Source organism: Nerophis lumbriciformis, linkage group LG08 (genome assembly GCF_033978685.3).
Source record: "Nerophis lumbriciformis linkage group LG08, RoL_Nlum_v2.1, whole genome shotgun sequence".
Lineage (NCBI taxonomy): Eukaryota > Metazoa > Chordata > Actinopteri > Syngnathiformes > Syngnathidae > Nerophis > Nerophis lumbriciformis.
Genome location: NC_084555.2, coordinates 3,097,395 through 3,121,853, shown reverse-complemented (window position 1 = coordinate 3,121,853; position 24,459 = coordinate 3,097,395). Strand labels below are relative to the sequence as shown.

At 40.8% G+C, this 24,459-nt stretch overlaps 2 protein-coding genes across 5 annotated transcripts in view; both read right to left on the bottom strand.

Annotated features, from left to right (window-relative positions):
* Positions 1–19: 19 nt before the first annotated feature.
* On the bottom strand, positions 20–2,486 carry LOC133611402 (fatty acid-binding protein, brain-like). 2 transcript variants are annotated; one of them, XM_072913622.1, is made up of 4 exons: positions 2,375–2,486; positions 471–643; positions 299–400; positions 20–180 (listed from the first exon to the last, which is right to left on the bottom strand). In XM_072913622.1, the coding sequence occupies exons 1-4, from the start codon at positions 2,388–2,390 to the stop codon at positions 130–132; spliced, it is 342 nt and encodes a 113-aa protein (XP_072769723.1). In that variant the 5' UTR covers positions 2,391–2,486; the 3' UTR covers positions 20–129. The 2 variants fall into 2 exon arrangements, with proteins under 2 accessions (XP_072769723.1, XP_061824123.1); XM_061968139.2 differs by having other exon boundaries at positions 843–2,381.
* Positions 496–24,459, bottom strand: part of usp40 (ubiquitin specific peptidase 40) — a 36,232-nt gene continuing 12,268 nt past the window's right edge. Inside the window, exons 4-32 of one of the 3 annotated variants that reach the window (XM_061968136.2) lie at positions 24,251–24,415; positions 24,032–24,178; positions 23,816–23,959; positions 23,617–23,745; positions 23,427–23,543; positions 20,880–20,987; positions 15,705–15,875; positions 15,491–15,626; positions 15,331–15,412; positions 13,318–13,489; positions 13,162–13,246; positions 13,015–13,085; positions 12,550–12,932; positions 12,329–12,470; positions 12,211–12,259; positions 9,258–9,311; positions 8,992–9,080; positions 8,822–8,908; positions 8,242–8,278; positions 8,099–8,163; positions 7,875–7,949; positions 6,800–6,955; positions 6,573–6,715; positions 6,443–6,508; positions 3,261–3,474; positions 3,087–3,182; positions 2,907–2,998; positions 2,375–2,491; positions 496–643 (exon numbers count right to left, since the gene is read on the bottom strand). In XM_061968136.2, coding sequence (XP_061824120.2) covers positions 637–643; positions 2,375–2,491; positions 2,907–2,998; positions 3,087–3,182; positions 3,261–3,474; positions 6,443–6,508; positions 6,573–6,715; positions 6,800–6,955; positions 7,875–7,949; positions 8,099–8,163; positions 8,242–8,278; positions 8,822–8,908; positions 8,992–9,080; positions 9,258–9,311; positions 12,211–12,259; positions 12,329–12,470; positions 12,550–12,932; positions 13,015–13,085; positions 13,162–13,246; positions 13,318–13,489; positions 15,331–15,412; positions 15,491–15,626; positions 15,705–15,875; positions 20,880–20,987; positions 23,427–23,543; positions 23,617–23,745; positions 23,816–23,959; positions 24,032–24,178; positions 24,251–24,415 — 3,399 coding nt within the window. In that variant the 3' untranslated portion in view covers positions 496–636. The remainder of the gene's footprint in view (positions 644–2,374; positions 2,492–2,906; positions 2,999–3,086; positions 3,183–3,260; positions 3,475–6,442; positions 6,509–6,572; positions 6,716–6,799; positions 6,956–7,874; positions 7,950–8,098; positions 8,164–8,241; positions 8,279–8,821; positions 8,909–8,991; positions 9,081–9,257; positions 9,312–12,210; positions 12,260–12,328; positions 12,471–12,549; positions 12,933–13,014; positions 13,086–13,161; positions 13,247–13,317; positions 13,490–15,330; positions 15,413–15,490; positions 15,627–15,704; positions 15,876–20,879; positions 20,988–23,426; positions 23,544–23,616; positions 23,746–23,815; positions 23,960–24,031; positions 24,179–24,250; positions 24,416–24,459) is intronic. The other 2 variants (XM_061968138.2, XM_061968137.2) reach the window with 2 other exon arrangements.

Sequence of the window (24,459 nt, the reverse complement as noted above, 5' to 3'; positions counted from 1 at the left end):
TGTACAAACTCCACATACACATACGGTAATTATTTATTTGAGGCTTCTTTTCTACAATTTTCATCTTATCAGTGCAGATTGCACAACATAAAAACAAAATTAAAAAAATCCTCCCAAATGATACTAAAATTATGCCTTTTCATACTTGCGAACAGCCTGGACGCCCTGGCAGGTCAAAGTCTGGGGAGACACAGTAGAAGACGCTATAGATGACATGCATATAAAACTGGCAGGTGTTTTATTGTGCACATTTATAGACATAAGTTAGATGCAATTCAATAATATTGTATAAACTCACCATCACCATCTTTCCATCCTTTATCTCACGCTCAAATTTGCTCTCTTTTCCGTCCCACTTCTGCACGTGCACAAATTTATCACCCTCCATAGTGAAAATAGACTGTTAAAAAAATAAAAAAATGTTTTGATGTATTATGCATATTAATAATTTAAAAAAAAGGAAGGCTTACTTTGACTTTTCGGTCATCAGCGGTGATCTCGTCAAACTCCTCTCCAAGTTTAGAGGAGAGCTCAGTGTTCCGGAAGGTGCTGAACGTCTTCACCACCACTTTGTCTCCATCCTTGCTGATCACCACAGTGGGTTTGGTCACGTTGCCCACTTGTCTCGTAGCAAAATTAATACCTACAATTATTTAAAAATGGCACCAATGTGTCAAAAAAAAATCGCTTTTTCAGGACTGTGATTTAAAAAAATATATATTTGAAAATTATATCCTGAGCATAGTAACCTCTTATGCGCTATCAACGTATAAATGAATTGCACAGTAATACATGCATACTCAGCGATACTTCTAAATTTAAAAAAATTAAATAAAACTTACCGACCGCCTTCATGTACTCATCAAAGTCCTTGCTGTCGACCAGTTTCCACTTAGCACAGAACGCATCCACCATGTTTGCACTTTTAAATGTTTTCCAGACCGTAAAACAACCTTTTGCCTCGCTCTAGTAATTCCACGAGTGCGGTTTGGCTTAAATAAATACTCCAGCAAGGAGGCGGGCGCTCAAGCAGCAGCAAGGAAGCTGATTGGTGGAACCCTCGTCGCCTCCGATTGGTCAGAAATAAACCAGAAAATACTAAAATGCCTCGATGGGTAGTAAGGAATAATTTACAAGTACAGATGGTTACGGTAATTGACAAGGTAATGATTATAACAGGGATTTCCCCGTATAAAGTAGACAAAACATTTACAAAATTAAATTGCTGACTATTTTCTTAAATAGACCGCATTGGGTACCATTCACATATTGATTAATTTGAGATGGTTGGTTATTGTTCCAACAAGGCGCTGTGCGCCAGTGCTAACGCAAATCAGCGTTAAATCTATGACTAAACAATTGCAAGCATGAAACTAAACTAAATATCCACACTTTTAGCAAAAAGCTTGACAGGAGTGACAATAAAGAACATATTTATTGTTGTTAAAATATTTGTTTTGGGGGGTTAAATTTGACACAAATGTATTTTTTGACAGTAAACTGTTAAATGAATAAACATACACAATCAAATACCATACTTTTAAATGTATGGGGAGACAGAAGAACAAAAAATCAAAACAAAAACAAATAATTGCCAGCCTAATTGATGCCGGATTATTCAAATGAAGCTTCAAAACAAACCTCACTTGTATTTAATATTACTAGAAGTTCACACCAAGTGCATGCAAGAATATTTAAATTCCCAAGATTAAATACAAGGTCTCTTCGCACATATCTGTGTATTAGCTGTCATTAAGGTTATAAAAATGATTTTTGTTCTCAAATTGCCCAATTCGATTAATTAACCCAAGTGAATCAGATTTTTGTTTTTGCTGCTTCTCAATGTGTTGTTTTGTGTAATAAAAAGGGGGAAAGCAGAGGTAGACTGAGAGGCAAAGAGTGAGGTACGGAGGATACAAATCAATGTAAAGGCCATTATCCCCCCTTAAATATTCAATGGTGCTTAATTACGTCATCATCCATTACTAGCAGGAAGATTATAATGATAGAACTAAAGTTGTAATTCCACATTGGCTGGTTAACAAAAGTCACCCTGATCTTTATGGTTATCATCCCTGTAGGCTCGTAAAAACATGAAATAAGGTACTGCATTCAGCCTAACAAGTTCTTTTTTCCTGAGGGTCAGCATGACATTAAAAAAAAGAGAAAACAAGTGATATGATAACCATAATATTAATAACAGTAAAGATTTAGGGATAAGTACAGATTATAAAGTGTTGTATTTGGGGGAGGGGACAATGGCCACCGGATGCCCAAAGGATTGTCCCAAATGCAACATGGCACCTGACTGTGTGTGCGTGTAGGTTACAGGTAGTAGAGACATGTCCAAGCTCCAGAGGCAGTGTCGTGCTACCTGAAGACGCCAACATTGATTGACAGCGCCACTTCTGGCTTTTTCGATTTGGTCCTCTCGTCTCCTCCGGCCTTCTTGTGTGATCCGGCACAGTACGAATCTCCTTCAGCCTGCTCTCTATTTCAAACATAAAAATAATAAACAAAAACGTCATGATTACCAAGCATCTTTCACACACGGCTCAAAATCGAGGTAGAGCTCGCAGTAACTTCTCTGTGCTTTTCACACAGAACAGTGACAGCGGGATATTACCACAGCTATCAAGCAAATACATGGCAGTGAACGACAATTGCTTTCAACATAACAGGGTGGTAGAAATGGGTGTAAGGTGTTGAATGTAATACCCCTTTCACACAGGCATATGTTACGGCTTTGATGCTACCGTGAAGGCCCAAAAATCCCCGCCTCATTTCGCTTCCAGATAATTTTGTTTGTATCGCTTAGTGACAAGGGTTGGCAGAATTGACACGAAAAAACAAGTAAAACTGCAACATAAGGCTGTGTGAAAAAAGCTAAAGTCAACGTGTCGCACCCTTTCCTTCGTTGTTCTGTTTGCTCTCTGAGCCTCTGCTGGCCTTGTTCGTCCTCCTGCGTGTAGAAGTCCTTGTTGTCAATCAAAAGGTTCTGTAAATCGACATAACAAACAAAAACTAAATTGTTTTATTTCAAACAGGTATGCCCCAATCAACATTTACTTTTAAATTTCTATTACCTTAACACCAATTACGTCACCATCTTTAAGATGAAACGGTGTTCCTAAAAGTGATTCAGTTTTTTTCTTCTTCTTCTTCTTGGACAGTTGCTGGCTCTGAAAACAAAAAAACAAGACTTTGATGAAACCATCAACACTTCTGGTACTATAAAACTAGCATTCTTTTAGTCTCACCCAGCTGGAGATGATTTCCTCCCAGACATGTTTGTCTGGATGGTGTTTAGCCAGCAGCAGAGAATCAGGTGATAAGTTGTAGCGTGCGGCCACACAAGTGCGTAGGCCGCGAGGCGACGAGTCCCGTGACACGTCCCAAATCAGCTCCTCTGTAGAGTAGTAGAACCGCTCGCCTGGTATACCCATTTTAACATTCAGCAGTATCTCCTTGGGACTATGAAAGCGGAAAAATATATCATTAACCTTACTCTGTAGAACACGAGAAGAAGGTAACTGTAATAATCCATCCATTTTCTACCGCTTGTCCCTTTCGGGGTCGCGAGGGGTGCTGGAGCCTATCTCAGCTGCATTCGGGCGGAAGGCGGGGTACACCCTGGACAAGTCGCCACCTCATCGCGGGGCCAACACAGATAGACAACATTCACACTCACATTCACACACTAGGGCCAATTTTAGTGTTGCCAATCAAACTATCTCCAGGTGCATGTTTTTGGAGGTGGGAGGAAGCCGGAGGAAGCCGGAGGGAACCCACGCAATCACGGGCCATACGACCTTCGTATTGTGAGGCACACGCACTAACCCCTGTTCCACCGTGGTGCCCAACTGCAATAATATACATACATACATACATACATAATTCATATACATTCAATCAATATAATAATATAAACAAAATATTTTGTTTTTTTTACTATTTCAATAATATAAACATTTTTGGAAATGTAGAATGAAAAGACAAATCTACAAACGAGTCAATTATAAATTATTTATCGTATATGAATACACAAAAAAAACAACTGCATAGGATTGGTTGACAAAATATGGATTGCAATTATTAGGGCTATCTTTGACTAAGTATTTTTATAGTCGAATTGGATTTATTAGATTTTGCCGCAAAAATCTATGGTGTTGTTTTTTTGTGGTATGTAGTACTGTACACTGGTCACTAGGTGTCAGCAACGTTGCATTGATGTAATGTGACTATCATTGCAGCCACAGGCTAATTTGGGTAATCTGACTCTCGCCAGATCCTTTTAGTTCACTGAGCTCCACACAAGAATCTGGGACTTCTCAATAGGAGATGTATTTCAGAAGGCGGGGCCTTGTAAAAAAAATCATTGTATGTGATTGGATAAACCACTTGTCCGTTATCTTGAATGACGTGCTACTTCAACCATTCACATCGAAATCAACCCGTGACGCTGATGACAGCGACGCTGGGAAATCCAAAACAGAACAGCCGACATATTTGATAACGACAGAGCGAAAAGTTAAAGAACTTTTACTGAAACAACGCAGCAATGTCAGTAGACGATCGATCAAATCAAATCAACTTTATTTATAGAGCACATTTAAAATTTACCACAGGGGTAGCCAAAGTGCTGTACAATGAACAGGTTAAAAGATAAAACGAGTACCGAGCAAACACAACACAACACAAACAGAACACGATAAAAAAATAAATAATTAAAATAGAATTACATAAAACAACAGGATCACAGCAGGTGTATTATGGGGCGCCATTGCAGGATGGATATCACTCAGTGTTAAAAGCCATGGAATAAAAGTATGTTTTTAAGAGAGATTTAAAAACAGGAAGAGAGGAGGCTTGTCTAACACTCAAGGATAGGTCGTTCCAGAGCTTGGGAGCAGCAACGGCGAAAGCTCTGTCACCTCTAAGCTTCAGCCTTGTGTCAGGGACCGTCAACAGCAGCTGATCGGCTGATCTTAAGGATCGGGTGGGGCAGTAAGGCTGAAGGAGGTCGGAGAGATAGGTTGGCGCGAGGTTGTTTAGACATTTAAAAACAAATAAAAGGAGTTTAAAATGTATTTGGTAACGCACAGGGAGCCAGTGAAGGGACGCTAAAATAGGGGTGATGTGCTCACGTCTGCGGGTCTGTGTTAGCAGACGAGCAGCAGAGTTCTGCACGAGCTGCAGGCGGGCGAGGGAGGCCTGGCTAATGCCAACATACAGGGCATTGCAGTAGTCAAGACGAGTCGAGATAAAAGCGTGGATTAATTTCTCAAGATCATGTCTTGATAGAAGCGGTTTCACTTTCGCTATTTGGCGTAATTGATAAAAGCTTTTTTGAACGACGCTGCTGATTTGTTTTTCGAATTTAAAATCCCTGTGTCCTTTGTGCAAAGAAAATATGTCAGCACACGACTCCTCGCTGCGTGCCGCCATTGTTGTTTGAATCCAACAGTCGCTGCGGCACTACGTCACATCTATGAAATCCCGCCCGGCGATCCTGATTGGTTCATTATTTTTTGCTATCTTGAAAGAGTTTGCATTGCCTTCGAGCCCAGATCCTTGTGTAGAGCTCAGCGAACTACAAGGATCTGGTGAGAGTCAGGTTATAATTTGGGGCCCTAAGCTGAATTTTATTTGGAAGCCCCCTCTCCCCTTTACACATTTTTAAGTATTTTATTTATGTAAAACAATTTCTGTTTTTCTCTTCTAACCAAACTTGAATTTAATCGGATGCATGTTTTGCACTAAAACAAATTATTTGGAAATAAATTGTTCAATCATTTTGGATGAACAAAACATTTTACATCATTATGAAATACATTTATAAACCTTCCAAAATCAACTCCGACCGGGATTCAAACTCAGTATCTCTACCTCGCAAGACAAGCACCGATGCTGTGTGCCACAGGAGCCACTGCGATCATGTTGGAAGTTTTGCCATCATATTCCTGCCAGCAGCGGAACAGGAAGAATAGGTTTTACGGTAAAACTGCATATGAAGTTGTCGTGGCGAAGTTGGTAGAGTGGCCGTGCCAGCAATCGGAGTGTTGCTGGTTACTGGGGTTCAATCCCCACCACCACCAGTCACGTTCGTTGTGTCCTTGGGCAAGACACTTCACCCCTTGCTCCTGATGGCTGCTGGTTAGCGCCTTGCATGGCAGCTCCCGCCATCAGTGTGTGAATGTGTGTGTGAATGGGTGAATGTGGTAATACTGTTAAAGCGCTTAGAGTACCTTGAAGGTAGAAAAGCGCTATACAAGTATAACCCATTTATCATTATTTATTTATTATTTAATTGACTTTTTACACAATATTAATAGGAACCTGTCTGATTTTAAAAGCACATCTACGGTTTTAAAAGTAATCCAAAATTTTTAAACCCTCTTCAAGTCCTGAAAGTGCAATATTAACATTTAAGCTGCCTCACCCAAGATCTTCCTCCTTCAGCAGCTGCTGAATGCAAACGTCTGTGCCGTTACTTAGCTTTAGCTTCCTGATGGAGGAAAAAGTGATTCTGTTGTTATTACACATCAATAAAAAGAACAAGTATAAAGCACCTGTGAAGAAAAGGAGCTGCATGCCTGAGTGTGACTTGGTGTCCTCTGAGGATGCGAGTCGGTGTCCGTCCCACCATTTCCCACAAGCGCAAGAAGCTAGCGGCAGGTACACACATGTTCTGGAGAGCAGGAAGTGTCAACACCTGTCGACAAAAAAAACAAACCCCGCAACATTTTAACAAATCAGAACCATTGGAGGTCAAAAGAATATCATAATTCCACTGTACCTGAGTTTTGAGATCCTCCAGAGAGGCTTCCATACATATCTCCACTTGTCCCACACAAGTGAGCTGAAGATCCACCGTGTGCTCCTCTGTGTGGATCTTGTTGGTCAACTTGCTCGTCGCATCCAGATGGAGCCACATGGACAGCTTAACAAAACCCTGATTGCAAAAAAGTGAAGTAAAGTCAATTACAACTATACGGTATAGCTCGGTTGGTAGAGCGGCCGTGCCAGCAACTTGAGGGTTGCAGGTTCTATCCCCGCTTCCGCCATCCTAGTCACTGCCGTTGTGTCCTTGGGCAAGACACTTTACCCAACTGCTCCCAGTGCCACCCACACTGGTTTAAATGTAACTTAGATCCTTAAGATCAGCCGATCAGCTGCTGTTGACGGTCCCTGACACAAGGCTGAAGCTTAGAGGTGACAGAGCTTTCGCCGCTGCTGCTCCCAAGCTCTGGAACGACCTACCTCTGAATATTAGACAAGCCTCCTCTCTTCCTGTTTTTAAATCTCTCTTAAAAACATACTTTTATTCCATGGCTTTTAACACTGAGTGATATCCATCCTGCAATGGCGCCCCATAATACACATGCTGTGAACCTGTTTTTATTTATTCTATTTTATTTATTTATTTTTTATCGTGTTTTGTTTGTGTTGTGTTTGCTTGGTACTCGTATTATCTTTTAACCTGCCCATTGTACAGCACTTTGGCTACCCCTGTGGTAAATTTTAAATGTACTTTATAAATAAAGTTGATTTGATTTAGATATTGGGTTTCACAATGTAAAGTGCTTTGAGTCACTTGAGAAAAAGCGCTATATAAATGTAATTCACCTCACTTCACTTCACTATATAGCTCTGTTTCTCTCGTGAAACAAAGCACTTTACATGTAGAAACCTATTATAGATCCACACTGGTGATGGTAAGCTACATTAACACCAGTGTGGCTGGCACTAGGAGCAAGGTGGGTGAGGTGTCATGCCCAAGAAACCAGGAACCTTCAAGTTTCTGGACAGGCGCCCTACCATCTGAGCGACACTCAAATACAACCATAAACAATATAGAAAGGTGGAGCTACCTTTGGAGGAAGTTGTCCTTCTGCGACGACTAACATCTCTCCATTATTTATGTTCAACACGGACAAAGAAGCATTCTGAGGAGGAAACGTGTTGTTGCCATGACGATAATATTGAAGGATGCACACGTTCAAATGAGGCTGTGCTGCTTTTAAAATATGCAAATGCCTAAAAATAGTGTGAAATTACACCTAATCAGCAGCAATACTTGATTAAGACAACTCACCTCGTCAAGCAGCGCCTCTCCCACCTCTTCACACCAATCAAGCCTCCTCAAGTGCCAACAGGTGCCTGCAAAAACATTTAAAGCCAGACTTTAGCAGTTGTAAATGTATATTTAATACTGCTATTTAATGAAATATGGCTTACCTTCGAGTCCAACGGCATCCAGCATTGCCTGTAGACACTGCAAGTAAAGCAAAAAAAGAAATGAAAAGCTTCATTTTGCTGAGAAGTGGTTTGCTTTTTTGTGACGCCATTGATGGTAAAAGAGTACTCATAACCATAGGTGTCAGTACATGCAGTACAATTAAATACTAATGGCAAACACATCTTTTTAGCAGGCAAATAAACTAAGAAAATTGACTTAACACTATGAAATCCACAAGGTAACAGTATCGCTATGCAAAGGTCAGTCAGGTGTCTTCAAAGATTGAGTAGTTTTATTCTATTTCAGGTTTTGTTATACAGTGCATGCTTAACTAAGTTTTACACTTCCATGTATAATAATAAAATAGTTTATGCTGGAGTCAGCGGTTAAAACACATTCTATTGGAAATTAGTATTAAAGTAAAATTATGATCATTAATAAAACAAAAATATATATACAATATTAATACAAATAAAAAATATATACAAAAAACATAAATTAAATGCACAGTATAAATGATAAATTCCACAAAAATATTGGAAGTCAACAATTCTCACAAAACAAATTGTATTTACTTACCTCTTTAACAGTGCAAGTCCTCTCTACAATTATGTCCATCTCTATTCCAGCAGAGGGCGCTGCACCCACAGAGAAGTGCAGGAAAAGCTGCAGTAAACAGTGTTTACCTTTGAGACGCATGATTGATGATGCACCTGCGCTGGAGTTCCCATAAAAATAATACAACAAACCTGCGAGGCCTGAGGGGCGCATCCCAGACAAAGAATCACGGTGGACATGAGTCGTACCCCCGCGTCCCGCACGCTCAGCTCCTCGCACACTGTTCAAACAACCAGAGGGGGGGGGGGCGTTAAAAAAAAGTTCCACAAGCTCAAAAGGTAGGAAATGACAAGGAAGGTATAGTTTTTAAGAGTTTAATGAGGGGCCAAAATTAGAGGGTGATAGAGGGAGCAAGGGGGAGGGAATTTCCAGCCTGTGTGCACATCAAATAGAATACCTGGAGGAAGGAGTTTCCCTGCGCTGTCCACCTGCCTCAGACAGTACTGTGCATCTGGTGAGGGAAGAGGGACACCATTTTTTTTTAAAAAGGGGCCTAAATGTTGACTCATCAATCACTGCATATCATTGTAATCTCGATATTACATTAATATGCCCCTAGTGGGTGTGAGCAGCATAGGGGACCATACCAAAGACTATAAAGATGGGACCTATTACCTCCCTGCTTGGCACTCAGCATCAAGGGTTGGAATTGGGGGTTAAATCACCAAAATGATTCCCGGGCGCGGCCACCGCTGCTGCTCACTGCTCCCCTCACCTCACCTCCCAGGGGGTGAGGGTGATGGGTCAAATGCAGAGGATAATCTCACCACACCTAGTGTGTGTGTGACAATCATTGGTACTTTAACTTTAGAACAACCCTACAGAGCTCGAAAGGGCACGTAACTGCCCATCCATCCATCCATCCATTTTCTACCGCTTATTCCCTTTGGGGTCGCGGGGGGCGCTGGAGCCTATCTCAGCGACAATCGGGCGGAAGGCGGGGTACACCCTGGACAAGTCGCCACCTCATCGCAGGGCCAACACAGATAGACAGACAACATTCACACTCACATCCACCCCAGATAAGTACAATTGGTGGAACTGATCCAAATGAGCACGTCCAATGAATAAACTAGATTTGAGCAAGCTGCCGAACGTGTCACGTATATCAATCGTCAACGGAGTCAGTTTTCATATAGGCGAAACATTTCGGAATGCAACGTCGATAAAACCAACTTCGGGTGTGTGCAAAACCTTTTGCATCAGAAAGAGAAGACTATCGTCCTTTCAGTGATAAGTAACTGTGAGGTCTCCTGGATACATTTGTTTTAAACTAAATATACATCAACTCTGAAATAGACTGTGCATTAATGAGTGTAATATTGAAAGTCTTCTCAATTATTGATCTATGAATAGCGGTCTTGCTTATTTCCCCAAATACTGTATATTGTTTGGAACCCGCAGCTTGCTTCGCTTACCTTAGCTAACGCCAACATTGTACTGAACAGAATAAAACAGGCTTAAATTACCTGTGTGAAAATGCCTTGTACACAGCAACATGTACCAGGTGATTGCGTTGAAAGGGAACTGCACTTTTTGTGATTTTGCTTATGTTATCAATCATTATGAAAGACACGACGGATATATTTTTTTAATGCATTCCAAACAGTAAATACATGCGATCAAAAGTTCACCAACAATGAAGCCAATTGGATCCTGTCTATTCTGCCTATAAAGCCCTTAAAAAGATTTTATATACATGATGTAAGTATATATGTAATGTAGTAACAGGTACATTTATAATAATTCATATTTAAGTATTTAGCAAATTTTAAGCATATGTGGCGCATTAATTTAAATTACGCATCACGATGTTCGCTTTCTTTTTTTCTTCTTTTTTTTTAACAACATCACTGATTACTGCAGACTTTATGAGAGCCAACAAACATAATAAAACATCACTTACTGTACAAGGTCTGCTGTCATTCGGATGTCAACTGATAGGATGTTCATATATTCCCATTTAGATTAAACATGATTTAAGCCTTGTCGGAATACGTCTATGTTCTTCTACTATCCAGAGGAGAGGCATGATTTATGATCTACAATAACGTTTGATGAGCAAGGAAACAAGTATGCAGCTGATCAGTCGATCATGTCAACAGTGGTACACAAACTCGTGATCACGGTGCCGCTATTAATAGTTTGTCTGCGTTAGCGCTTATGATACCAATATCACTAAAACTTGTTTAATATTCAAATCACAAAATGTAAATAGTGTATTGTTGGCGCTTTTTGGATGATTATTTATTGGGTTTTATGGACAAAATAGAGGACCTCCCATTGCCTCCGCTGTAAGCAGACTTTTATTTATGAGTTAAAAAAAATACATCCACAATAAGCAAAATTCTAGAAAAAGTGCAGTTACCCTTTAAGTCATGTTGATAGTCTCACGGCTGTTATCCAGGCTATTCACCGTCTCTTTATTAATTTCAAAACCCAACTTTCTTCGGCTTTGCTTTCAAGGTGGAAATGACAAAAATCTCCCAAAATAATTTTTTTTACTGAAGCGATCATGACTACGATTCGATTGTGGCAGAGAATGATGTTAAAAAAAACAGTTAAGCACAGAGTTTTGTATTCAGCCAAATAAGCTATTCAGAGTCCAGCAAGACCCACAATGCATTGCGTTGGCTTTTCTGACTTGAACTTTGAACTTCTTTAGTGCAAATATCCAGTATTATGGACGCTATCACATTTTTATAACGACATTGTATCTATCGGTTTGAAGATATGTGCATTAAATGTGATTTAATAAATGTTTTTTTAAGAGTGATTTTGATGCATGTTTCTGAACAATACATTAATTTAACTTTTTTTTAATTCTCAAAAAGAAAAATATTTAAAAAAAAACAGGAACTATATGTTAATATATGAATTTACATTAGTAATTTCAAATATTTTGATAGAATAAAAAAACTAATCACATTAAAAATGTTAAAATAAGAAACATACAATAAAATATAAATACAAATATTGTACTTGCAATATTTATTATTACAAAGGCTTTACAATGCATTTACCTGATAATAGTATACAAAATTATTTGTATGAAATTTCATTAATTTTAACATTGATACACCATCGTAGAATAGGGAGAAGCAAGACAAAAAGTTGTTTTAAACAGAATGGCTTAATAACATTAATAATAGGTTTGCCGGAAAAAAATCGATTGACATCAAAATCGCCACTATGATTGTTGATCGATTTAACATTTTTAAGAACCGATTTTTAAAAAGCAGTTTTTGACAGCAGCCGGTATGAGCTTTTGTAACACGTAACCTGTTTTTTGAGAATCACATTGAATCAAGAATCGATTCTGAATCAGAATCGAATTGAGTTGTTTTTACCTGGGAGTTGCAGCTCCTCTATGGCCCTCTGTTTCACGTCACACAGCAGCTGCAGACGCACACAACCAAAAATCAGCAATGGTGAACAAGAAAAAACAAAAGTGCCAAAGTGACCGACCATATTTCCTGCTGCAGGAACCTTGACTATCCTCTCATTTGCATCGCCTCCTCCGCCGCCATGTGGTCGAAACTCCACTTGGAGCCAGCGACAGTCTGATGGCGTTGTCACGGTGATCACGTCTCCGTTCAGCGTGAACATGCTGAACGAAACAGACGGGGCGGGGTTTAAAAAAAATAAAACACTGCCATTATCAAGTTAATAACAGACACGTGCTACACCTGCTTTCTAATGACTGCGGCTCCAGCACCAATAGAGCGTCTCCATCTTTCAGCGACAGCTCCTTTAGAGTCCGCTGCATGTCATTAGGGGGGAACACTCGCCATCCGCTAGCACCGCCCCCTTCGCCCGCCCCAAGCTCTCCTACTTTAGCCACCGAGCGCTCCTGACACAGCAGACTCCCGGCATGCTGGCCCAGGGCCTCCCGCAACTCCCCAAGGGTGACGCCACCTGCAAACGCTCTGGCCTCCTTTTTCAGCCCGCCACTGTCCACACTGCCTGTGGCCTCTTCAAACTCCTCCCCTTCCTGGTTTCCAAAAGGTCGGACGACTGTTAGCAACACCGGCTCCCACTCTGCTCCGGTTAGGACACCTGCACCACATACCTGAGAAGATTCGAGTGTGTAGTTTTAACGTCATGCTGCAACAGAGGTAGGAAGCTACCTGTGTCTTTTGCCAGCTTCTTACCTCTCGGCCGTTCCAAACAAACAAATCACAGTTTGCACGGAGGCCGGCACTGTACAGCGAGACATTGTCATCTACAACAAGTAAAAATATGTGTTACAAAAATATTTCATCAAATCAAAAGCAGAGATATACAGTTTACTGTCCAACCTGTGAGAGTATTGTACAGGTGGAGGCCTGCTGGAAGCATCTTGGCCACAGTCAGAGCCATGTCTCCTTCCCATAACTCCTGTTCCTAACAGCAATGTGTATTGCTTATACGTCTGCCTGCTTATGGATATCAAGTATTTATTTAAATGATCATACCTGATATATAGCCAACCGCAAGTCTCCAACAGTCTTTCTGCGATCAAACGCGAGTGTGGCAGCTACATTGGGCTCTTTGCTGACAGACTGCAGAGCTCCGTTTATTAGCCTGTAAGAGGACGCCAGGTGGAGACGAAGCTCAACGCTGTTATTACTGGCATCATATTCCGCCCTGTGATGGAAACATTTAGAGCACTTAAAGGCATTAACAACTTGTGAGTGCACAGTAATGAGTTTCAGTATTGCTCAGGTTTTACGGTATATAGGTGGTCATGACTTTATTGTGATACAGTGAATCCCTGCTACTTGTTCAAAGTGGTTACATTTCAAGAATCTTACACAGCCTAAAAAGCCCTAAAATGCTTATTTTTGATCATCTAAACCAGGAGTGTCCAAACATTTTCTAGAGAGGGTCGCATACTGAAGAAAAAATGTGGGGGCCACTTTGATACATTTTGCACACAGATGCTAAAATCAATTTAATGTACATCAGAACATGTTATTTGAAAAAAAACTATTATATTTTTTGTGTTATAAGTGACAAAGCTAATTAAATGATAAATGATAATTGTTGTTATATTTAATATACAGTACCTCATTAATAATAAAATCATTTATTTTCAGAACAGGCCAAAAATGGCCCCCGTGCCGCAGTTTTGACAAACCTGCTCTAAACCCTATTATATACAGTCGCCCTTCGCCACATCGTGCTTCATATATTCCGTATCAAATACATTTCAGATTTTTTTAAAGCACATTCTAAAAAAAATTTAAATTAAGTATTAAGTCAATACTTATATTTTGTATCATATTGTACTGTGGCAATCAATAAAAATATTCACTAAGCGGAACTTCCAGTTAAGGGCAAACACAGCCAACAACAACCTGGCGACTAATCTTAACAGCGACCATCAAGTTGACCAACTTTTAGCAGAAAACGTTTCGATGAACTTAATCTTTAACACCTGCTTCAACAATAACATCTCCATGTTGGCGAGCCTCTGGAGGCAAGACGCAAAATGCATCAGGGCTCGATGTGACTCGGCGCAGCACTTAATGCTAACAAGACTGCTATAAGCAGCTGTCTGGGCAATGCTAAGTAGAGATTAACTTTGTTGATTCATTTCATCTTTCACATCATCAGCTCCACATGACATTGGTAAGCATTTGCAGGAGCAATGTGGAATGACAACGGAGGGCACGCAATGCTAACAACACGGCTAATGGTCGTAGATGTGACTGTCAATCTGACCAAATTTTCAAAGAACAACAGATAGCCATGGTTACAGCTTATTAAAGCCCAGAGGAATTACCCAGGATGTGACAAAGTATTTCCACGTTGTAGTGGCCGGGTGACAGCCATAGCAAGGATGCTTGGAGGATCCTCTGGGCTAACGGTGAGTAAAGTATTCTACAGTAGAACACACTCAAGGCTACTATATTAGGTAAAAAAAAAAAAAAGGTGACTATTTAAGTGCTATTTAATGTTTAGAAGGCTCTAATTATGTTAACAAAACATTTATAAGGGTTGTAAATAGTTTATGCTCCAACTATAAAAATATAATAAATAATAAATAAAATATAATAATCCTTATTAATGGAAATTAATTTACCATGGTCAGGCTTTAAACCAATTAGCTGCGATAAACGAGGAACTGTATCTTTCAGATATTAAAACACATTTTAAATCCAGTTTTGCACATTAAAAACAATTAGTCATACGGTTTGTTACTTAAAAAATGTGCAGTTACACATTATCACACCTTGTCAAAGCGTCTTCCTGCTTGAATATGTTTAGTAAATTGACTTGTCAGACAGCGCTAGACTAATAGCAGCAGCATTCTTTTCTCCTGCAGATAGCGCCATTATATGCCTTTTCTATTTCAGTTACCCTAAAAAATGCAGTATTTTCAATTTAAAGCAGAGAGAAGAAATCTGAGAATATGCAGGGGTGTGAATGTCGAAACACAAGGTGACGTGGTTCTGCTGTAGTTATAAAATATGCTTCTATACCGCATCTGCTGCAGTTTGATGTTCTCTTTCTCTGCCATCTGTATAAGGTGATGAGGAACTTTGTATTCAGGACAGCGGAGCGCTGCAAAGGAAGACAGATAAAGGATAGTCTGTGCTTTATACTCCATATCTATATCACTGTTCAGCATGAGTCCGTTACCTTCACTGGGCCGGCACAGCTGTGTTTTTCTGTAGAACAGCATGTAGGCACTCTCTTTGCCCTGGAACTGCTTCTCTATGTCCGACACTCCGATGGAGGCCACAGCGGAGTCGTTTAAGTCAAACCAGTGGTCACCCTGAAGATACAGAAGATGCACATGAGCCATTAGCTTCAAAACTCTTCATGCAAGATTAAAGTCATGCATTTTGCACACCTCTGGCTCAGGCTTTGGTCCATCAACAGCGACACTATCTGGGCAAGCATTCGTGGAGGGATCTGCTTGTGCGGGGGGCTCGCTCATGATCGGACTAGGCGGGTTTGCCTTCAGTGCCACGCGGGTACCGTTGGATACCATCATGAAAACATCATTGTGTGACTGTAGGAACTGATTCATAGAAAAAGAAAGCAGTTAGTCCGGTACTGTAAAGAGGAGGTAAAGTAACGAAGCTCCCATCTGTTGCATTTGGTGGGTCACTGCGACACAGAAATTGAGTGAAATTAAATTCCTTGATCTACAACTGAATGTATACTGAACAAAAATATTAATGCAACACTTGTTTTGCTCCCGTTTTTAATGATTTAGTTATTTACTATATACACTAAAGACCTATTTCTCTCGAATGTGGGCTTTGTACCGAGGATGTCGTTGTGGCTTGTGCAGCCCTTTGAGACACTTGTGATTTAGGGCTATATAAATAAAGATTGATTGATTGATTGATTGAATATTGTTCACAAATTTGTCTAAAATTTGTGTTATTGAGGACTTCTTTGCCAAGATAATCCATCCCACCTCACAGGTGTGGCATATCAAGATGCTGATTAAACAGCTTGATTATTGCACAGGTGTGGTTTAGGCTGCCCACGATAAAAGGCCACTCTGAAATGTGCAGTTTTACTTTATTGGAGGTCTGGGGAGGTCAGAAAAGTCGTCAGTGTCTGGTGTGACCGCCATTTGCCTCACATCTCCTTCGCATATACAGTAGTTGATCAGGTTGTTGATTGTGGCCTGTGGAATGTTGGTCTACTCCGCTTCAATGGCTGTGCGAAGTTGCTGGATATTGGCAGGAACTGGAACACGCGGTCGTATACGCCGATCCACAGCATCCCAAACATGCTCAATGGGTGACATGTCCGGTGAGTATGCTGGCCACGCAAGAACTGGGATGTTTTCAGCTTCCAGGAATTGTGTACAGATCCATGCAACATGGGGCCATGCAGATGGGCTCGAGCAAATGGCACAACAATGGGTCTGAGGATCTCATCACAGTATATCTGTGCATTCAAAATGCCATCAATAAAATGCACCTGCGTTCGTTGTCCATAACATACGTCTGCCAGCACCATAACCCCTTCCTCACCATGGGCTGCTCGATTCACAACGTTGACATCGGCAAACCGCTCTGCCACACGACACCACACACGCTGTCTGCCCTCTGCCCTGAACAGTGAAAACCGGGATTCATCTGTGAAGAGAACACCTCTCCAACGTGCCAGACGCCATGGAATGTGAGCATTTGCCAACGATGAACTGCAGTCAGGTCGAGACCCCAATGAGATCGACGGGCACGCAGATGAGCTTCCCTGAGACGGTTTCTCACAGTTTGTGCAGAAATTATTTGGTTGTACAAAATAATTGTTGCTGTCCAAGTGGCTAGTCTCAGACGATCATGGAGGTGCTGGGCTGGTGTTGTTACACGTGGTCTGTGGTTGCGTGGCTGGTTGGATGTACTGCCAAATTCTCTGAAACGCCTTTGGAGACGGCTTAGGGTAGCGATTAAATGAACATTGAATTCACGGGCAACAGCTCTCGTGGACATTCCTGCAGTCAGCATGCCAACTGTACGCTCCCTCAAAACTTGCGACATCTGTAGCATTGTGCTGTGTGATAAAACTGCACATTTCAGAGTGGCTTTTTATTGTGGGTAGCCTAAGGCACATCTGTGCAATAATCATGCGGTTTATTCAGCATCTTGATATGCCACACCTGTGAGGTGATAGGGATTATCTTGGCAAAGAAGAAATGCTCAATAACACACATTTAGACAATTTGTGAACAATATTTGAAAATAATAGGTATTTTGTGTATATAGTAAAAGTATTAGAGCTCCGAGTTTAACTCATGAAAAATGGGAGCAAAAACAAGTGTTGCGTTTATATTTTTGTTCTTCCTTTGTCTAGGTGCTCAGAGTTTGGTTTGACCAAACAAACCAATTTAACTAAATAACTAGCTAACTGGATTGTTTCACGGAAAAATTCAGGAAAATTGGTGGTCGTAACCCTGCTAACTAAACAAATGTACTGGTGAGCTAGTATAACATCTAAGCAGTGTTTTTCCCATTCAAGTCAGTGTTTTCCAGATATAAATGTATTATGTATTTGGGGCTAGCCGCAACAAATACATTTGGACCGTCACAAATAGAGTTGGCGCTACCTGTTTTCCTGTGCTCACAAACACATTGTTGCCACGCTTGCGGGGCAGCATGTTAGCGGTAGTTGTCGTGATTTCGAGATGGAAATGGAATGCACGAATGCAGCTTGCAGGTAATAATAATAATAATAATAATAATAATAATGGATTAGATTTTATATCACGCTTTTCTATTATTAGATACTCAAGAGTGCTCACAGAGAAGTGAGAACCCATCATTCATTCACACCTGGTGGTGGTAAGCTACATTTGTAGCCACAGCTGCCCTGGGGTAGACTGACGGAAGCGAGGCTGCCAGTTTGTGCCTACGGCCCCTCCGACCACCACCTACCATTCATTCATCATTCATTCACCAGTGTGAGCGGCACCGGGGGCAAGGCTGAAGTGTCCTGCCCAGGGACACAACGGCAGCGATTTGGATGTCAAGAGGCGGGGAGCGAACCTGCAACCCTCAGGTTTCTGGCACGGCCGCTCTACCCACTACGCCATGCCGACCCAAGGTAAAAGAATATTTAATAACACCAGTAGTCAAACTCTACATAAACACTCTTGTGCAGGAGTGTGCACAAAAAGAGAGAACACTAGTGCAGTTAGGAGCGCACAAAAAGACTATACGGAAAATCAAATCAAGACTACACTTACGGCAAGGTATGAAAAGAAAGAACAGCGTGCAACAGCAGTCAATTCTCGAGCGCGGACTAAATGCGAGGCTGGCTTAAATAGGCTGTTAATTACTAACTCAATTCAGGTGGACCTAACAGCGTTGAGGCAGGAGAAAGACAAACTAAAACAGGAAAAGAAACCAAAATAAGAGCACTACACCGGAACTAAATCCTCATACACAGGAATATGCCAACAAACTCAAAATAAGGCATGGCCTGGTGTAACAAGCCGTGACAATTGTGTGACAGTGTGTGAATGTAGCTTGCTGTTACAACTCTATACAGTAGGGGGCATCATCATACCTCTCCTATGAACCAAGTCTGCCAGAGAAGAAAAAGACAAAACAGGAGGAATCAGTGTTGCCAACTTAGCAATATTTAGCGAGTATTCAAACCCCTCTATAATATCCTTTTTAGGAAGAAAAAAAAGACGTGCAAAAGACGTGCAATTTTTTCTGCTCTTATTGTACACCTTTGAAGACAAACATGAAAAACGTATTACTTTTCTCAAGTAGCAGCAGGTCATGCTGTGCCCCTCCACTCTGCCCCCTCATCGAAAAGCATTACCAGAGGGGTCTATCTTGTTTAGGAAAAAAGGTATTTAGATTTCTACACATTTTATTTGCGTTCCATGTTTTTTTGCTCACCTTGTTTCCCACGGCGTCCATAAAATTTACAAGCACTTGGCCAATTGTGGAAATTAGATGTCATTTAGTCCGCCCCCTGCAGCCCACCGCCACAGATAGATTGCAGTCCTAAATAACGGTCATTAAAAACCTAACTATAGTGGTGCCTAAACTTCAGACTGTTTTGAGATAAGAGTCGTCCCTCAGCTAATTGTTGTGCCTGAAGTTGCACACAAAATTTGGAGCTCCAAACATCCCTACCATTAGTTGGCGTAGCAAATGTCACAGTGAACAACCCAATAAACGTTCAAAACATCTGGTCTTACTCGCTAGCATTGGCTTATAGCTAGAGATCGACATAACTTTGTGTTTCCAAGCATGTGCGGTGGACAGTGCTGAACAGAAAAAGTGGAATTAATTTAATTAAATAAAGAAATCATCATTGTATGTAGGCAGCAGTCGGAGCGTAGCATTAGTCTGCACCATACTAAAGCAGGAGGAGTCTAACGCCAGTCAAAGATGTTAAAATAATATCTAAAATGTGGACATTTATCCATGGAAATATGGTGAAGCTGCTGATGGTGCGTTTGGGATGCAGCTCAGAGGAGATACCGTAAAAATCTGCTTTCCAAAGTAAATGCTGCTACAATACTTCATAAATCTACTTTAGTTTTTTGTACTACATTCTATTGTATTGTTTTTCATCGAATATGTTTTATCCAAGTTGTTTTTCTTTTCAAAGGAAATGTTTCATGTTAAAATTGTGGTGTTTTGGGGGTGACAAACACCAATTGACTTCAATGGTCAACGTTGATTTAAGATTAAAGTGTTTTGCGTTATACACTCCATCGCACAACCAATTTAAGCTCGAAAGTTGAGATACTGCTCGGACCACTTTTGCGGAAATCGGTCATGTTTAGCCAACAATCTTACAAAAAAATTGGTTAAACCTTTTTTTGTGTAATTCACTTACTCATTTTGTGGATTGTTTTCTAAGAGACTGGTGACCATTTGTTAGTCAGGTACCTAAGCTATCGTATTTTTCGGACTATAAGTCGCAGTTTTTTTTATAGTTTGGCCGGGGTCAGGAGTGACTTATGTGTGAAATTATTAACACATTACCGTAAAATATCAAATAATATTATACAGCTCATTCACGTAAGAGACTAGACGTAACAGATTTCATAGGATTTAGCGATTAGGAGTGACAGATTGTTTGGTAAACGTATAGCATGTTCTATATGTTATAGTTATTTGAATGACTCTTACCATAATATGTTACGTTAACATACCAGGCACGTTCTCAGTTGGTTATTTATGCCTCATATAACGTACACTTATTCAGCCTGTTGTTCACTATTCTTTATTTATTTTAAATTGCCTTTCAAATGTCTATTCTTGGTGTTGGGTTTTATCAAATAAACTTCCCCAAAAAATGCGACTTTACTCCAGTGCGACTTATATGTGGGTTTTTTCTTCTTTATTATGCATTTTCGGCCGGTGCGACTTATACTCCAGAGCGACTTATACTCCGGAAAATACGGTAACTTGGTTTCTCAGTTATCCTGTTAACTAAACTAAGGCAACTAGTACTAAGGACATGGGGGAGAAAACTAAACTAACCAACCACTTAAAGTCTTCTTGTATGTTGAAGGGGTGATTAAAAATAACACCTTGCCAATGGAGCCACAGTCTTTCCTGAAAGATTTACTCCAGGAGGAACCAATCTTTTCCATGACTTTCTGGCCCAGTTGGTCAAATAGGACGCTCTTTAAGGGCTCCTACAAAACAAAGCGGGAAATGAAGGCAATGGATTGGTAACATCTAGGGGTGTAACGGTACACAAAAATTTCGGTTCGGTACGTACCTCGGTTTAGAGGTCACGGTTCGGTTCATTTTCGGTACAGTAAGAAAACAACAAAATATAAATTTTGGGGTTATTTATTTACCAAATTTGCAAAATCTTCCACCAAAAATATTTGTCTTAGTGGAATATTTGATGTGAAGTAAGGCTGAAACGACGCGTCGACGTAGTCGACGTCATCGGTTACGTAAATACGTCGACGCCGTTTTTGTGCGTCGGCGCGTCGCATATTTACGTCACACTACTTTACTGTCATGGCTGAGCGCAAAGCAGACGATGCGAGCGAGGGGAAAAAAGCACGCCAAAAGTCGTCAAAAGTGTGGGAGTATTTCAATAAACGGCCTAATAATGTTGTTGTATGCACACTGTGTCGAGCGGAAATGGCCTATCATAGCAGCACAACGGCTATGAACGAACATTTGAAAAGAAAACCCCCGACAGCGTTCTTGCCATCACCATCAACAAGTCAATCGTCCGCGTGCGTATACGTTGTCATTATTACACAAAAACATGAATGTGTCATTTGTATCTGCGTTGTAAATTCATAAACTAAAGCACCGTTTCGCTCTGAGAGGCGCGTTTGGCGTGCCTGTTCAGTGTTTACAAAGACGCGCTCCTCTTTAACGCTGTGGAGAGGCGGCGGCGGCGAGCGAGCGGCGAGGCGGGGCGCGCCGGGAGCGACGCCGCAATCGTGCCCAGGTGCGCGATCCGCGCAGTTGGAAGAGAAAAGACTTTGTGTAAAATTAAAAGATTGTAAACCTGGCAAAGCCGTCTGGCGTTCAGTCTCTCGGTCCTGAAAGAACCCCACGGCACAAGACGTGTCACAAACGCTAACGTTAATTAGTTGTGCAAATACCTTTTACAACATTAACAGTTACATATACTATGTACAAACGAACAATTAACTTTCACTTTAATCATACTATCATTGTTGTGTTATTAAGCAAAATAAGCAATACTTTTACTTTTGTTGAAATGTTTACACTGTACACTTTTTTGTATTGGATGTTTAGCTTTATTTTTGCACATTTTAGCAAATAAGCAATACTTTTACTTTTGTTGAAATGTTTACACTTGTTACAGAATATTTCCGTTTTGCACTTTTTTGTATTGGATGTTTATCTTTATTTTTGCACATTTTAAAGCAAAATAAGCAATACTTTTACTTTTGAAATGCTTATACTATTCCAGAATATTAAGATTTGCACTGGATGTTTACTTTTATATTTGCACATTAAAAAGCAAATAAGCTACTTTTAATTTTGTTAAATGTTAAAAGTTTTAAATGTTTACATTGTTACAGAATATTTTGTCATGTTGTTGTCAATGTTGACTGACTAGTGGCCATACTTTTTTTTTGTAAATAAAAGCCATGCCTTTTGAAAAAACTGGCCTACATTTATTTTTTCCTCTTCATTTTAAATTAAAAAAAAAAATCGGTAAAAGGAAAAATAATCTATAGATTAATCGAAAAAATAATCTATAGATTAACCGATTAATCGAAAAAAATAATCTATAGATTAATCGATAGAAAAATAATCGTTAGCTGCAGCCCTAATGTGAAGTAATCGGAACCTTTGATAGGTCAATAATTCATAATAACATTGATTTTGATTCAATATTATGTTTTGAGCAATGACAGTTTGAAAGAAAAAAAAACAGCTTTGTTTTATTAGTCAACATTGCAACTTTTTCTAAATCACATTTCACCTTTAAGCTTATTTATTTCACTTTTGTTATGTTTTTGTTTATTTTAATAGTATTTTTAGAATGTGCCGTGGGCCTTTAAAATATTAGCTGTGGGCCGCAAATGGCCTCCAGGGCACACTTTTGACAACCCCTGCTGTAGATAATAAAAAATTAAATCTGATAAATCTATGGATAAAAAGCAGAGCCTGGCGACGCATGCGCGTTTATCATAACTCTCTCGCTCTCTCTGTCTCTGCCCCTCCCTCACGAATGCTGCTGAGCGCACAATTTGTTCCCTTCTTGACCCTGAACGTACATTGAAAATACGCGCAACCCTAACTCAAAATGCCGGACATTTGAGGCATTTAAGAAACTCCGCCCTGACAGCTCCGCAAAAGAGGACATGTCCGGTGAAAAGAGGACTTATGGTCAGTCTATCGTAGCCCGTTAGCTGCTAGCATGCCGTGTGTTGTGCCTCTGTGTGCATTGTTTACACATACGTGCGATACGCTACTTAATATGTCTGTGTGGAAACATCTTGTACGGTACACCTACGAACCGAACTGGAACCCCCGTACCGAAACGGTTCAATACAAATACACGTACCGTTACACCCCTAGTAGCATCACTGACAACAAAAGCAAAATAATACACTTAGTGGGCATACCTGTGAGATAATAGCCATGAGGATGCACAACGGGTCATTTTCATTAAGTTCGGTCTCGTGGATGTCCTTGACCTCCTGCTTGACATCCGTCTGCATATTTGTTTTGTTGTTGTCCTCCTGATAGAAACAAAAAGATACTCTGAAGACACCAGTGTAAAGTTTTTCAACGCAAACATCCACTTCGTCTCACCGGCGGCTCCCAGTGGCCGAGTCGGTCAATGTCCCTGATGTAAACATGATAATGGCCGCCGTAGCAGCCGCCCTTATGGATAATCACAGAGAACAGCTCGTAGGAGTAATCGGCGTCATCTCCATCGGCCTGTCAGCACAAGCACAGCTGAGTAACGCTGCTCAAACGTGACTTAAGTGTGTTTCCTGTGGCGTGGTACCTGTTCACAAAACGGTCGTAGGTTGATGCTGAGGGGGAAGCTGTAGCGTCCCGTCTCCTTGTAGCGCTCACATTTAGCAAAGTCAAAGCTGAATCTCAGTAAGGACATGGTTATGAATGGCGGGAGTTTCTGCAGCTTGGCAGACTAAGGGAAAAGCAATAAAAAAAACTAAACAAAAAAAACATTTTGATCGAATGTTTTTACATGACGTCTCACCTTGGCAGCAGTGACCAGCCTGTCACACAGCGCACAACGGTACAGATTATTGCCTTCAAACAACTCCTCCTCCACAAACATGTTCCACAAAGCCGCCTCCAGGCTGGACACGCCGCACACGTACACCGTCAGGTCCAGGAAGTCCTCCTGAAGAGAGACAAACATTTAGGCTCATGTGGATGTTGCTCCATGTTACGCAAAACCGGCCTAGACAAGGACCTGTCTCTGGCTGACGTTCCCGCACTCCTTGCAGACGATGCTGTTGACGATGGTGCCGTGGTACAGGCGGTGGATAAGTGTGCTCCCGGAGGTGCCAACAAGAGAGTGCTCCAAAGCGCTGAAGAGGATGCGGTTGAGTTCCTGCACGTCATGCTGGTTTGTTCCCTGTGACACAAAGAGTTCCAGGACAGAATGTTGTAATTAAAATC

Excerpts from the sequence above, each read along its gene's own strand:
- LOC133611402 (XM_061968139.2), bottom strand. The coding sequence starts at position 915 with ATGGTGGATGCGTTCTGTGCTAAGTGGAAACTGGTCGACAGCAAGGAC. Across the intron at positions 644-842 it reads TGAGTACATGAAGGCGGTCG|GTATTAATTTTGCTACGAGA; the intron begins GTAAGTTTTATT and ends AAATAATTGTAG. Across the intron at positions 181-298 it reads AGGATGGAAAGATGGTGATG|ACTTTGACCTGCCAGGGCGT; the intron begins GTGAGTTTATAC and ends GTGTCTCCCCAG.